The following is a 14,835-nucleotide window of genomic DNA, read 5'->3' as shown; positions in this document are numbered from 1 at the left end:
CCCTTATACCTGCCACAAACTCCGCAGGAAATTATGAAATACAGTCTGTGACTTCTCTAAGTACCTACACACAGACAAGTCATGTGGAGCCTTGGAAAAAAATAGATTCAGAGACATGTATAACTTTCTTTTATGACAAGATGGGAAATCTCCCAGTTAAAAAAAAATCCATGGAGAGGAAAAGCTTCCAGGGAATTGTTTCCAAATACCTCCTTCCAAATGCCCACTTGCTGTAAAAAATCCTTTGTACAGTTCTCTGGACTCACAAGAATCCTCAGGATTACTGTGCCAGCTACCCTCATTTACTCAAACACAAACATACTCAAGACTGCACTTCCTATACCATACACTTGCCTCCCAGTGTGTGTTAATGAGATGGATTTTTCCCCAAAGTCATTACAATTTATTGATACAACAGGTTGTCTTCTGATGCTCACCTGTGCATTGTGCAAGAACTGCACAAATACAGATTAAAAAAAATTTAATGGGGTAAAGAGTTTTTGTAAAACATCCCAACATGAAAATGACTGCTCAGAGAAAACAGCAGCTCCATGCATGCTTTCAATTTACAATTTGGCCAAAAATCAGATTTAACCTCCAAACTGTACTCTCCTCCCACAAACAACGTGGATTAAATGCTTCTGCTAGGAGAGAGAAATCAGAGCACTGCTGGGTATGTACACAGGGTGTTTCTTCTGGGAAAACTATTTTGTATTGTCTGAAGCAAGCAGAGAAGGGGAGGAAGGACCTTCCACACACTTTTCATGCAGCTCAGCTGCCATTCTCAAACTCAGTTCCACATTCTTTGCTGTTCCAGGAAGCTGACATGCAGGGCCACCAAGGTCAAAAACTGCTGCATATAGAAAACCTTATACAGTTTATTATTTTCCCTAAAATATAAAATATATACCTCAGAAAAAGCAACTAAAACAAACAAAAACTTAAGAAATGGTACTTAGTCTCCAAAGTACATTTTCTTCTATGCTGCAGAATAATGGATCCACTTCAGGAAGCACCACAACTGGGCACGTCGGTGGACCTGTGATGCTGAAAACTTCAACAGTCAAAAAGCATATGCAGAATATTGCATATTCAGGCTCTGCTTCATGGGACTAGCTGTAATCCATTGATTAAGCCCTGCATTGGGAAATACATGCTGCCTTAGGGAATGCCATTACTTGGATGGGAAACAGGATCTGAGACAATTAGGAGAACGGACTGAGTGACCAAGAATCAGGCCACTCACCAAAATCTGGTGGTTAAATCTCTGCAGGAGGTTACCACGCTGCTTTCTGCCCCAGTATTAGACAAAAAGGATGGAATTGTTCAGTGTGAGGATTCCTCCATTCTCAGAGATGAGAACAGGATTTGTCTCTGGAGCTCCCTCTCCAGCCAGGTGATCAGCTCGTGCCCCAGGCACTGCCAGCCCTGCAGACAGCCCTGCTGTGGCAGCACTCACCGTTCCTGTCGATGGCAAAGGGCACATCTGTGGTGACAATCTCGTAGTTGCAGATCTGGCTGTACTGGGGGGAGCAGTCCTCGTCTGTGGCTTCCACCTGCAGGATGCTGTCATAGATCTTCCCCTCTGTCACTGAGGCCATGTACACACTCTCCTTGAATGCTGGGGAGAACTCATTGACATCCTTCACCTGGATATGGACTACTGCCCTAAAATAAGCACAGAAAATATCAGAGAAAAACTAATTTATTGTGACACCTCACTAACAGTTTATTTTCAAAACTCTTGAAAAGACTAACAGAACATATCTAAAAAACTATGTAAGTACCTATTAAAATGAGATATTACTCAATTTTTATGTTTAATTTGCCCAAATTAGTATCTTAATGTGGCAGCAGGTAAGAGTCTAAAGCCATGGCTTGTAGGGAGAGGGTTTCATGGTGGTCACTGTTAAGATCTGCCTCTAAAAATGAACCCCAGCAGAAAGTCAGTGATGTCATTACAGGGTAAAATAAGCAAAGAGGGAAAAAAAATCACACTAGTCTTCCTAAAAATACTAAATATTAAATATACTAAAATACTAAAATATTAAAAATGCTACCTAAAAATAGCCAGTTTACAAACATTCTTCCATACTAAGTAAGGCTCTCACCTTCTGCTGATGATAATTAACTAATCCTTCAACTAGTAACAGCCCTGTACATGTAGCCCACCACAGCCTTTGGTATTTAGTGAGTAAAACCTAAAGGCCTTGTGTTGGAAGGATTTGCTTTCTGGTTTGATAGGTAGGGAGGGTGACAGAGGGACACAGAAGGGATGTTCTGGAGCAAGGGCAGAGCTGCAGTAAAGGCTGGGACCCCAGGTAGCATGGCTGAGTGAGTGATACTAGACAAAGTCTGGTGGCAGTGATCCAGACTTCATTTGGTCAAGATTAGATGAAAACTTTCCACAACTGGATTTCGACCAGATTGTTACTGATGTGAGTGGGGGAAACATAATAAAACTTGATATTGTGAAGCAGAACCTATTTCTGTAATTTGATGGTTATCTGCTATTGCAGGCTTTCTCCTAAATCTGTATTCTTTTTAAATATCCTGAAAACTTCAGCATGCATTATAGACCTAATTAAATTTTTAATTGTCACATGTCCTGGATGAGCAAAAGGAATAATGATTATAATAAATCATTTATTATAGTGGTTCTGAGCAAAACTAACTATTTGTACAGCACTTATACACCTATGTCAGTTAAATTCATCTTTAATGACAAATGGTCTGGAGCTTAGTTTCATTAATTCAAAAGGAAAAAAGGCACTGTGCCACCTAAGCTTATTCAGGGAATTGGCTCCACAGTAAAAAGTACCACCTACTGACCTTCAGTACACTCCTCTTCAGAGGACTTCACTTTCTCAGAGACTCAGTGGACAAAGGCTGAGGTCAGACACTGCTCAAACGTGACACTGCTCAGCTTGTGACATACATATACTAAAAAAGGGGATGATTCCTCTCTTCTTACCATTTGAAATTAAATGAACAGAGAGAAAACAAATTTAAAAACTGCAAATATCAATTGAAAGCTGGCTTTCAAAAGCCAGCTTCTATGATCTGAATGTATTCACATGAAAGCAAGAATGGAAAATATAAACCAAAGCTGAGATGAATTTATCCACTTGAATGGGGGTCCTGTCCAAAGCTTTAACTGAAGCAAATTAAAAGAAATATATTTTCTAATAGGAAAAAGGAATGAAAAAAATGGGTGGAAGATTGCAAGAATGGTTCATCTTTGTTTTGTTTGCTTTCTACCTGACAATAACATAGACTGTGGAGCAAATATATGCCAAAGCAAAAACATATTTCTCCCCATTTTCACCCACTTGTGAGATTTCTTCCAGTTTGTTCCACCTGGTCCTGACCCACAGTCATAGGCCTGGATGATGAATGTGTATTCCTTCTGCAGCTCACAGTCAATAGGACTCTTTGCTCGAAGCCGACCTTCTCCAGATGTCTGGTTCAGCACAACAGCCTCAAAGGGCATTTCTTGCCCATGGATTTTAAAAGCACAAATTTCACCTGTGAGGAACAGCACAAAACAGTCATAGCTGGGAGGGGCGTCTAAGTCTTATGTGCTGGAGTAACACCTGCAAAGTTCATTTGTATTTCACCTGCTGCTCCAGAGAGGGAAAACAGAGGCTCAGGCACCAAGTCATTGTGTATCCAAAATGGCCATTAAGCAGGTGCCCGTGCAGTGGGATGTGCTGAGTGCAGCTCCAGGCACACTTCTCCCTCTTCCTCCATCAGCACTAAATGGTTTTTGAAAACCCAAGAGGACATTCCACATGGTACCAACAGCAATGGTGAGCTAAAATATTTTTGAGCTAAATTAAGAGACTGTATTTATTTAAAGGAAATGGCAAAAAGAAAAACAGATGATACTTCGCAGGTATCTTTTTTTAACTGCTGTCACTCCTTGAGCCACTTGAGCTGCCAGGTGGTAGCAGATGTGCAGATTCTTGCAGTTTAGTTTCCCAGTAGTGGAAAAACCAATGGTGCAGAACATGGGTACATCCAAAATGCCTCCTTTTTTATTTACAGACATACATCATCTCTGGAATACAAGTAGTTGAAGGCACACAGACAAGTGTCCCTTTTGGACATCTCAGTCACCCACCCACACTCTCACTCTCAAACATGAGTGCCTTCTTGGCAGCAGCTCACTCTGCCTCCAAACTGTTTCCTAATGTAATAGATCCATAGCATCTCTCAGAGGAGTACTACAGAAGAGAACAGATGAGACAGCAAGGACTAAAAAAAAATTTATTTGGTCACAGAAGACAACATGAAGAATCTTGTGAGAATGTGAGATTGGAAAGGGAGAAACACCATTTTCTGGTGTTCCTGTTTTCATCCTTCATGATGATAGCAAGGATATACACACGGAGTTAATTTTTAACTACTCCAGAATCCAACTTTAAAAATGAAATATTTATACAAAGACCAATGTGACAAATATTTTTATGACACATTAAACACATGCTCTTTTATGAGCAAGTCAGTCTCGGGACATGCATTATAGATTCAAAGCTATCTCCCACTCACATAATCCCTTTCCATTTATTTCCAATTTACAGTTGCAGCCTTTTGAAAATCTCCTTGCCAATCATATTGGAGCCAAGTGCCAAATTCTAAATTAACTCTGAATCTGTGACTTCTAATTAAGGCCTGGTTCCTCTTTATTACAATATGTTGTTTATTTTTTCAAAAGAGAACAGACGTGGACTTTGTAAAAGTGCTGAAGTTCATAATTCCTATTATGTGTGAAAAATAAAAAATGGCAAGGGTGTGTCTGCAGGAAAGGTGGGGATTAGGTACACTGAGGTATAAACACAGGACTTTTAGAATATTCCCTCAACTATAATCACACAAGTTTCCCTTTATGACCACAGGAGCTGAAGCTCTGCTCAGATACATCCACTGATATTTAGGCAGACAAATCCCACACTAAACAATTGCAATCAATCCTGTGAATGTCTTCAGAGGAGCAGCACACAGTTTTGGTAATTCTGAGGCACTGAAAACGCACATTAGGCATTGCTTAGACATTTTCCTACTGCACTCTCTCCCTCCAGGGGTGTGAAAGAGCTGTGGAGTTTCCCAGAACAAAGCTGTGCTCTTTTCCAAGCTCTCTGCTGTTCGCCCTCAAGTGAGCTCAAATATTTGGACTACAGAAGAAGCAATGGACTTTAGCTTGAGAATCAGATTTTCAAAAATACTAACAACCTTGCACATCCATAAATGCAGGCTGCACAGTGGTAATGAACTGTGCACAGGGGCCAAAGCACGAGATGAAGAGAAGGCTGAAGGGAAGCAGCTTGTTCAGCTAACATCACAGGCACTGATCACTGAGTTTATATCACACTGCTGTCCCACACAATCTTTGAAAATAATTATTCACATTTCCTTGTAACTTCAAAAAAAAACATTCATCTGAAATGATATTGTGGATTTCAGTTTTATTTTAATTGAAAACAAAATAAACCAGTGCAAACATGGGAAGTCTAGAGGCAAAGACTGATTTTTGTGTTCTAAGACTGGCCTTCATAGTTTCTTAATAAAGTTCTCCTCAGATGCACAATCCATCAACAGATATCTTAAGTTCAGTGGTTTGTGTTTATTATTTTATTAATCCACTGTTTGGTTGCAAACAAGACAGCATTTGCAGATGTCCAAGCTACTTAGTTCTTAAAAAACAGAAATAGCTCTGGGCAGAAAAAAGTTCTCTCAGCCCTACTCTAAATATTTATAATTTTTCCCTTTGCAAAGGCAGAGCCCTAATGCAAAGCAATCGCAGAAGCAACAAATGTTCCAATTAGTTCTCAGCAAATATTTTAGAAGTCTCTATATCCTGCTCCTGTGCAAGATACTCCAGCTTTAAATAGAACTCTAATTTTGTCTTCCCATTCCCATTTGCCAAAGATAAAATAATGACAGCTCCTTGGATATGGTGAGATATTTGTAAACACACTGCAAGAAACCCACATACACTTCCAGGATGTGGCTGCAGAAACCTGCTTATTTGAAAACAACTGCAAATGTTTTTAAAAACTGGCTAAGACTTTTCCCAAAAGAAGAGTTGCATTGCTGTTTCCAAAGACTGAACAAACATTGTAAAAAAATTTAAATATATAGGATCACTATGTTTTTTTAAAAGGTGTCTTAATGGCTGTATTGCAAGTGGAAATGATAACAGAGTTTTAAGAGCTGAAAAAGAGCAGATGAAGTAAGGTCCACTGCCAGACACACATGCATTGACAGATATATAGAACTACTATTCTTAAGCATTACAAACAGTGCCTTCAAAATGTAACAGATACTATTTCTTATTATTAAATAGAGCTACAGGGCTTTATTTCAACTCACCTGAGCTCACCTCAGACCTACATGGTGCCAGTGGGAACTGTGCCAAGCTTATCTTTCTTACTGGGGTCTTAGGGAAGTATGGGTTTGTAACTCACTGGAGGAAAAGGAGGCAGGGTTTCTCTGCTACTCAGTCTCACCACTGAAGTTGCAGGACCTTGGCACCACCTTCCTCCCACCTCCTTTGCAAGGTTGAAATAATGAGAGTGAAAATTGGGACACTGTTTTTTTCTCCCAACAGACAACCCAGTAAAATTCTGTGCTTTGTTCTTAATTTCAATTGAATGGGTTTGGGAGGAGGTGGATATAGGATTTTGTGATCATAGAAATGGAGGTAGCACTGAATTGCTAAGAAAAGGATAAGTTGCTGAGATCACGTAAAGGTAGAAGCACATTCATGAAATCCTATAGCAATTGCCAGGCCAGGAGGCACACTCTGAGGGCTTCCAGCTGCTTCCTATAAAACCTTCTGATTGCAGGGTTGAGCTCTGCTGAGTTTCACTTTAATACATGTTTTAACTAATCTCTGAACACGTTTTTTTCTTCAAATCATTCAGACTGTAGTTAGCCATAAGCACCTACTAAGTCTGAAGTTTCCATTACTGCAGGGATAATAAGGATATAATTTCCTCTGTAAAAATTATAATAGCCTGAAAAAAAGGCTACTCATGGTTCATAATTTCTGAAACATAACCAACAAATTTATACACTGTTTGGAAATTGATAAAGATAATGTTTCACATTCAGCCACATTTACATGCAAGATTTAGCAATTACACGACTTAATCAATAAAAATGTATTACAAATTACTGCCTGCTACGTGAAACACCAGATTCATGCTCCAATTGCCAATGTTACTCCTTTCATAACTACACAGCCTCATTCACTTGAAATCAATTTCAGAAGTTATTACAAAACCACTGCATGCTTATGTGGCCTTTCACAGCTCCCTTTGCTGTTTTCTCAGCCTTCGCTACACCAAGAATACCGAAGACTTCAAATGAGAGAAGAGCTGGGCTCTCTGACACTCCATCACTGGCACCAATAGGTTAAAAAGGCACCAGCTGTGTGTGAATCAGGAATCACCAAATGTTGTTTCACTGAGCTGGCTGAGGTTCAGCAAGGCCAAGCGCTGGGCCACCACAAGCCTGCAGTGCTCCAGGCTGGGGCACAGAGGTGCAAAGTGCCCAGCAGGGCAGGACCTGGGGGTGCTGGCCAGCAGCGGCTGAACATGAGCCAGCTGTGCCCAGGTGGCCCCAGGGGCTCATGGCACCTGGCCTGGACCAGTGTGGCCAGCAGGAGCAGTGACCAGGGATGGAGCACCAGGCTGGTGAGGAGCAGCTGAGGGAGCTGGGGGGGCTCAGCCTTCAGTAATGGAGCTCAAGGGAGACCTCACTGCTCTCTGAGGGGAGGCTCGAGTGGGATGGGAGTCAGTCTCTTCTCCAAGGTAACAACTGAGAGAGTGAATAAATGGCTTCAAGTTGTACCAGGGCAGGTTCAGATTGGATGTTAGGAAAAATGTTTCCACCAGAAGTGTGGGTCAGGCACTGGCACAGCTGCCCAGGGCAGCGCTGGCATCACCATCCCTGGAGGGATTCAAAAGACATGAAAATGTGGCACTCGGGGACATTGGGTTAGTGATGGGCTTGGGAGTGCTGGGTTAATGCTGGACTCAATGATTTTAGAGGTCTTTCCGGCCTCAGTGGTAACTGCACGCTCAGGCAATCCCGCGATTCCTTACGGAAGCGAGCTCACACTGCTGTGTCCAGGACACGGTGCGTGACTACACACATCTCACTAAACAGCAAACAGAGTACACGGAAGTGTTCCAAAAGCTCTACAAGAAGAAAAAGCTTCAATTCTATCTTGTACCTTTTAGGTAGCAGCAAATCTGAGGCCCAAAACCTCTAGGAAAACAGGCTTCATTAGTTTGCTGCTGACAAAATAACTCATTTACATTCATATCCTGTTCTACTTTTATTCCTCTCTAGCCTTTTATTACACTTCCATTTGTGTTTTTCTCCAACGTGCAAATCCACATAGATAATCCTTTATTTAAAATTAAGGTTGCAGTTTTATTCTTCCTGAGGTAAGCACAGAGACCCTGGAAGATCCCAAAGTGCCGAAGAATCAGAGGCCCATGATCACAGGGCAAATCCACATCCACCTAGAAGGAGACAAAAGCCCTGCTCAGGACAGATGCATATCAAGTTTTGAGACAAAGAACAGACAGAAATGCCATGATAAAGGTGTTAGTGACCTCCAAAGCTTTGCACATGAATGACGATAACACTGCTCTTTCCTTAGGTGTGCTGACAGAGGTATCTGACAGTCACAACTAATGAATCTTTTCCATGCCACCTGTAGGCTTCCCAGAATTTTATATAACGTGTAGATTTGCTTGTGGCATGACTCTCCTCTCATTCTAACTAAAAGTTTATCAACAAAATTGAAGTACTTTCAGTATGAACCAAATCCAAATCTTTAAGGCTTTACATGTGGATGGAAATCCAAACGCAGGCATGCTGTTATTGGAAAATTTATCAGCAAAGATCTCTCCTGGCACTTGGATGGACACCTGGAAATAAGTACCCTGCTGGGACACTGCTCAGTTGGCTGTTTCCTCAGAAATATAGCACTGACCCATGACATGCTGTAAATGTCACATTTCCCAATAACTTTTTTTAGGAGTTGCTGTTTCTCTGTTTTTCTTTTATTTTTCTTTTTTTTTTTTTTTTTTTTTTTTTTTTAAATTCAGCCTTCCATGGTAACAGCTGTATACAAGTTTCTCTGCTGGAATCCTGCAAGCACCTCCTGCAGTGCAGAGCTGGTGACCTTTTGAGTGTCTCTGTGCCACTGGGAAGGTTTTCAGCTTTGATGAATTTTTCTATCACAGGCTGTACCTACTGTTTAAATAATTACAGAATGCAGAAGGTTATGTTTTGAAAGAGGAAAGGGCAGTTGTTTGGGAAAAGGAGGCAAAATAATAATTAGAGATGCAAAATATCTACAAGGATAGGAAAAAAAATAAGCTGGTAACTACCATATATCCTTTTCCAGCTCATTTAACTCAATACTATTAACTCACACTGAAATACTGAATTCCAGGAAGCACTACTGAAATCATGAATAGAGGGAGGTATTCATGCCTTAATATAATACCAAAAATTACTACTTCCTCATATCTAATTTTATGGGCAACATGCTCTGTAAAGCAAGACCATAAATGCACTGCTACCCTTCCTGTTCCATGGATTTGAAACTGCAAGAGGGGGAAACTGCACTTGCACTTCAAGTAATTCATTGTTGCCATAAGTTCATACCAAATGAACTAGACTTCATCCTTCTGCTGAAGCAGGGGCCAATTGCTCAGGATAAAGAGATAATTCTCTGGGCACCATAAAAGCAGCAGTGATTTCCAGGTTTCATTCTGGCTCCGCAATAAGTCTCCCTACTCTACAATTTTGTTTACATAAATCTTGCTTTAAAAGTGTCATTTTTCTAGACAAACTGTGATTCTAGTGAGATATCTGACCACATTGCTCTGTTGGAATCCCCCACTGCTAGGATGCACATCCCACTCAGGTCTACACTCCAGCTCAAATGATGGAGAACTGATAGGTGTTTATTTGAAAACTGCAGTAAACATTGAGGTGGATTAGAAAAATAAGTAACAAGGAGATAAATGTGCACATAAAGATGTGCTTAATTAACTACTGATGGTGCCTTTCGCTGACATCCTCTATTCTAAAAGCATAGAAATATGAAATATTGTCATTCCTTCCTCCCATCAATCAAACCCTTACCAAACTGACACTCTATTGCAAATAGCTTGAAACATTCCTTAATCTTTTATTCTTTTGAAAATCTGCAAGATTCAAGAGAGGAAAAAAAGGAAGTGTGATTTTAAGAACAGCAGCAAAAAAGCATAGTTTTCTAATCAATGTGTGGAGCTCCATACCCACTGCACCAATGGAAGGCTTTGTCAGCCTCAGGTTTCACGTTTGGAAGTATCCTGTGGATCCAGGAGTGAGCCCAGTGCCGCACAGCCACACACTCAGCACAATGTCTCTAACAGTTACATGAGCATCACTGAGAAATATTTGCCTTGGCATTTTTACAGTGCCACATTATAATGAACTATTTGAAAAATTAATCCTGCAACTGTGTAGTTAAGCCTGTGGAAAAAGCTCATTAGTAAAAGGAACTTTATCCTCCAGGAGTCAAGTGAAGCTGTGAATTACACAGTTCCCAGCTGGGTGATTTTCTGTCTCCCTTTTGCTCAGGTGTCAATAACAATCACAAACACCTGTGGGTCATTGTCTTCACACACCTTACCTGCATTCTTAGGGCAGTGCCCACTCAGGGACTGTAGCTTTGCTGCTGCAGCAGCAGATCAAGCAGCACTTTGCTTCAGACACTTCTCTTCCAGGAAACACAGAGGCCCAGATGCTCCCACTGCCCTAATTCCACATTCGTGCCTGAAGATGGGTCACAAAGCTATTTCTCCTCTAGATTACTGAGGTCTACACTGAGAAAAGTAGGAGTTAACTTGCCTTATGAGGCCCTGACCCAATTTACTGTGAATATCATTTAAAAAAAAAAGGTGGACCTGTTTTTAAAAGAGCAACCTAGAGATCTCTGCATGCAAAATTAAAAAGGTTATTATGATGCTTGCAATAATTTCCTGCCACTAAGCACTATTGAGCAGTAAAAGAACAAATGCTAATAAAATATGTGAAAGTAGCTATGATGTATAACGTTTATAAGATTTTCAAATTAAATAGAGACCTACAATTAGGAATGTTGGCTAGTGAATATATATTGCTTACAGAATTCCTACAGTCCTACAAGCAAACCTAACACAAATATTTCCTGCAGCAGGATAGATGCTACAACATGACCTGCTAGATTTGGCTCCCTTGTGAGATACACAGAGATAAATAAAAAAATTAGCTTCACTATGTCACAGAGTAGAAAATCAGCAGCTGTTTAGTCTGCAGAGAACTCAGCAGACTGACAGAAAACCTTACTTTTTAATTGAACTACTTTCCCTAGGGCCTCATATCAAGGCAGATAATTTCTGAGATAAATCAGCTTGGAAAATGTTGAATTTATTAAATGATTATTTCCCAGAATAATTTAAAAAATGTTGTTTTGGGGCATAGTTAACTAATTCAAAGCACACAGTGAATGATCAATCAGTTTTTCTGTTTCTTTGAATCAAAGGCATGAGCTAGCTCTAACTTCAGAGCTATACCAGGAACTTTGGACTGGCAAGCATGTAATTTAAACAGCAGACTCAACCATGCAAACCAGAGGAGAGTCAAGTACTAGGAGCTAGGGCTGTCCTGCAAAAACCACAACCAAAAAATAATTCCAATATTCTACATTTGAATAACTGTGGAGCTTGCATGGCATAGCAGCCTATGAAATGAGTTCAAAGGGAAAATTTGGATCTTTTCAGTGGCTCCTAAACTCTTGCTAACATATACAGTAAAATGTCAGATTTTAATGTCAGTAAAATTAGGTGTCTCAGGATTCTTCCAATTTTGCCCAAGAAAACACATGTGAGAGGCAAGATACTGAGTGAGAGGTTAGGAAAGGAATAAAGTGCTTGCACATCCTCAAGTCTTCACTCAGCTATTTACTGTTGTGGCTTCTGCGTACAGAAGCAGATTAAATAAAAAATGTAGGAACATTAATTTAATCTTGGCATGGAGCCTGGACACAAGGGATTAGCCTGTGCATCCTGCAGACACACAGCGAAGTAAACCAGTGAGTTTAATTGTTACAAGAGTACCATATGGCTCCTCCTGATCATGGCTTTTTTTTTTGTCTTTACTTCCACTTGCCTGTCTTTTAAGCAATCTGAAATACTCAGCTCCTGATATAAAGTCATAATTTGGATTGAATCTCTAGACAGGATAAGTTACTTTGGACACAAATGCTTCTGCTACAAAGCATCATCTCAAATGAAAAGCAACACAGTCAAAATTATAGCATCTGGCTTTCTAACAGAATGGAAATCATGTAGTGAAGATAACAAGATTCACCAAAATAAAAACAAAAAAACCAAAACAACAAAAAACAACAACAACAAAAAAAAAACCCAAAAAAACCAAACCAAAACAAAAAACCCCAACCCTAAACAAACAAACAAAAAAATGCACATCTCTGTAGAAGACCAGTTGTACTCTAATTTGTTTGGACATTCAGAATTGTTTTTCCTATTTCTAACAAAATATATTCAGTTCATCCTAATCCTCTGAGCCTCACAGTCTCCTCCTCTTTTGTTCTGTTGAATTTAACATTTCCTACTACACCTTTATAAGAAGTGTCAGTGCCTTTTTGTACTGTGATAGCCCAAGGTTGCTCCTCACCAGCCCAATACTCCAGGAGACAGCTCCTGCCACTGACCAGAGTCCAAGCAGCCAGCAAATGTCTGTGTTTTTGTGCAGAACAGGCTTGCAGTGCTGTGTCACTCCCAGGCAGTCAAGAGAACACAGATTTTCAGACACAGCAATCCAAGATTCCCCAGCACAGCTTTGGGCAGAGCTGCCTTCACCTGCTCAGGCTCAATGCTTGACACATGAGAGGTGTGAGCACCTGAGCTGTGTGAGCTGACTACCTCAGTACTTCCAGCTGCCCTCGGGCAACTCCTACTTGACATTTTGCTCCTTATTTCCAGCTTTTCATTCTCTTAACAGCAGCACAAATGCTTAAGCAGTGCAAAATCCCAGCTTTTTCTGAAACAACAACTAATTCCTACTCAGCATTTAGTTAGATCTTTGTTTTTCAATGCAGGACTGCCAGCCTGAAGAGGTCCTGATATATTCCATGATTCAGATGGGACTCCAGCTACCAAAACAATTCCAGAAGCACAGCCCCATGTCACAATAATTATAATGGCAGGGTGACTGTGCTCCAGTAAATCTTGGACTGACTGCAAACACGGCTCTTTTGTGCAATGGTATGGTCAGTAGAACAAAGTAACTTTTCCCATATGGAAACTTAGATTAACATTTTTATGCTCTCATTGACATAAAAATAACTATAATGGATATTGTCCTAGTTTGAAAGACAGGTGTTTGCTAAGAAAGGCAGAAGCTTCCCTTTGAACTGAAAAATGTGATCCTTCCTTCCTACAGATTATTATGATTCTGAAATTAAGGGAGCTCTCAGGCAAAGATCTGGGGGTAGGAATAACAGTTCTTTACTAGTATATCTAACAAGACAAACAAGAACAACAGCAGCTATGAAATTACCCACAAACAGAACAGTAACTCAGTCCCAGTCCCTTTCTGGCTGCAGGCACCTTTTCCCTGAGCTGCAGTTCCCGGTGCTGGGGGCGGGCAGGTCCCGCAGAGCTGCAGGAGGGCTGGGGGTGATGGCAGCGCTGTCCCAGGGGGAGAGAGAGATGGAGAGAGAGCTCTCCGCTCACGGTGTGGGTCCAGGTGCTCAGCAGAGTGCTGGATGGTGGCAGGTTACAGTGAGAAGGGAGCAGGGCAGGGTCTGACAGCAGTGAGGATGATTCCTGGTGCTGGGATGGCAGGGATGGGGCTGAGGCAGCGATCGTCCTTCTCGTCCGAACTCCGCGGGGGAAATGGGGCTGAGCCAGAGCCTTCCCCTTCCTCTTCTGGCTGTTTGAATCTCAAGGGGTTTCCCTCCTCTCTCCCCTCCCCCTTGTCACCAGGGCCCAGTGAACAGGTATCTTAGCATGACAATGGGAAAATTCCACAGAGGGAAAAGGGAAAAAAAACCCAACCCCCAACAGATACACAAACTGCAGCTGTGTTGAGCCTGAAGATTCAGTACAGCTATTGAGAACTCAATTGTAAAAACAGGGGCTCTGTCCCTTCTAAGATTTTACATTGGGATATCTTATTCATATTAATTATTAATCAATGCAAAGAACTTTGCTTTCTGATCTGTAAGTTCAAACCCACAGGGAGCTCAGCATGGTGGGGTTGGTGCTTTTTAACTAAGCCTCTAAAATCTCATCTAACCCACTGAAAAACTGTATTTATTTCCTGTATCTCTTAGATGCTATCCTATTTCTTGCCCTCTTGAGCAGGAGCTCCACAGAGGGCAGAAATGGTGTGGTTCAGCAGCTTTGAAGATGGTGTTCGCTTTTTTCCTCAATGTGAAATTAAAAACTATTCGAAACTTTTCATGAAACTGAGCTGTGTCAAAATAGTTGTTTTCATAGAAAGGTCAGACTCTCAATCCAGTCCTCTCAAAACGCCCCTCAGCAGTGCAGAAATGGCAGAAACATCAAAAAATCCACAAAATGTTTCTACTTCAGTACAATTACATTCTTGATAAACCATATTTTTGCCAGCTCCACTATAAATATTTAATGACTTTGCTCTTTCTCTTTACACCTGCTCCATATCTGCTGCCCACTTCTGGTTGTGCTAGTCTGAGAGGTGCTTGTGACTTTTAGAAAAATTGCCTTT

General features: G+C 40.9%; 1 protein-coding gene across 2 annotated transcripts in view; it reads right to left on the bottom strand.

The window, feature by feature from the left end:
- Positions 1-14,835, bottom strand: part of CLSTN2 (calsyntenin 2) — a 185,512-nt gene that overhangs the window by 77,856 nt on the left and 92,821 nt on the right. For both annotated transcript variants that reach the window (XM_062498932.1, XM_062498933.1), the window contains 2 exons: positions 3,333-3,528; positions 1,460-1,668 (listed from right to left, as the gene is read on the bottom strand). In XM_062498932.1, the coding sequence (XP_062354916.1) occupies positions 1,460-1,668; positions 3,333-3,493 (370 nt within the window). In that variant the 5' untranslated portion in view covers positions 3,494-3,528. The remainder of the gene's footprint in view (positions 1-1,459; positions 1,669-3,332; positions 3,529-14,835) is intronic.

Source organism: Cinclus cinclus, chromosome 10, assembly GCF_963662255.1.
Source record: "Cinclus cinclus chromosome 10, bCinCin1.1, whole genome shotgun sequence".
Lineage (NCBI taxonomy): Eukaryota > Metazoa > Chordata > Aves > Passeriformes > Cinclidae > Cinclus > Cinclus cinclus.
Note: the sequence above shows the minus strand (reverse complement) of the source record. Positions and strands in the feature narration are given on the sequence as shown.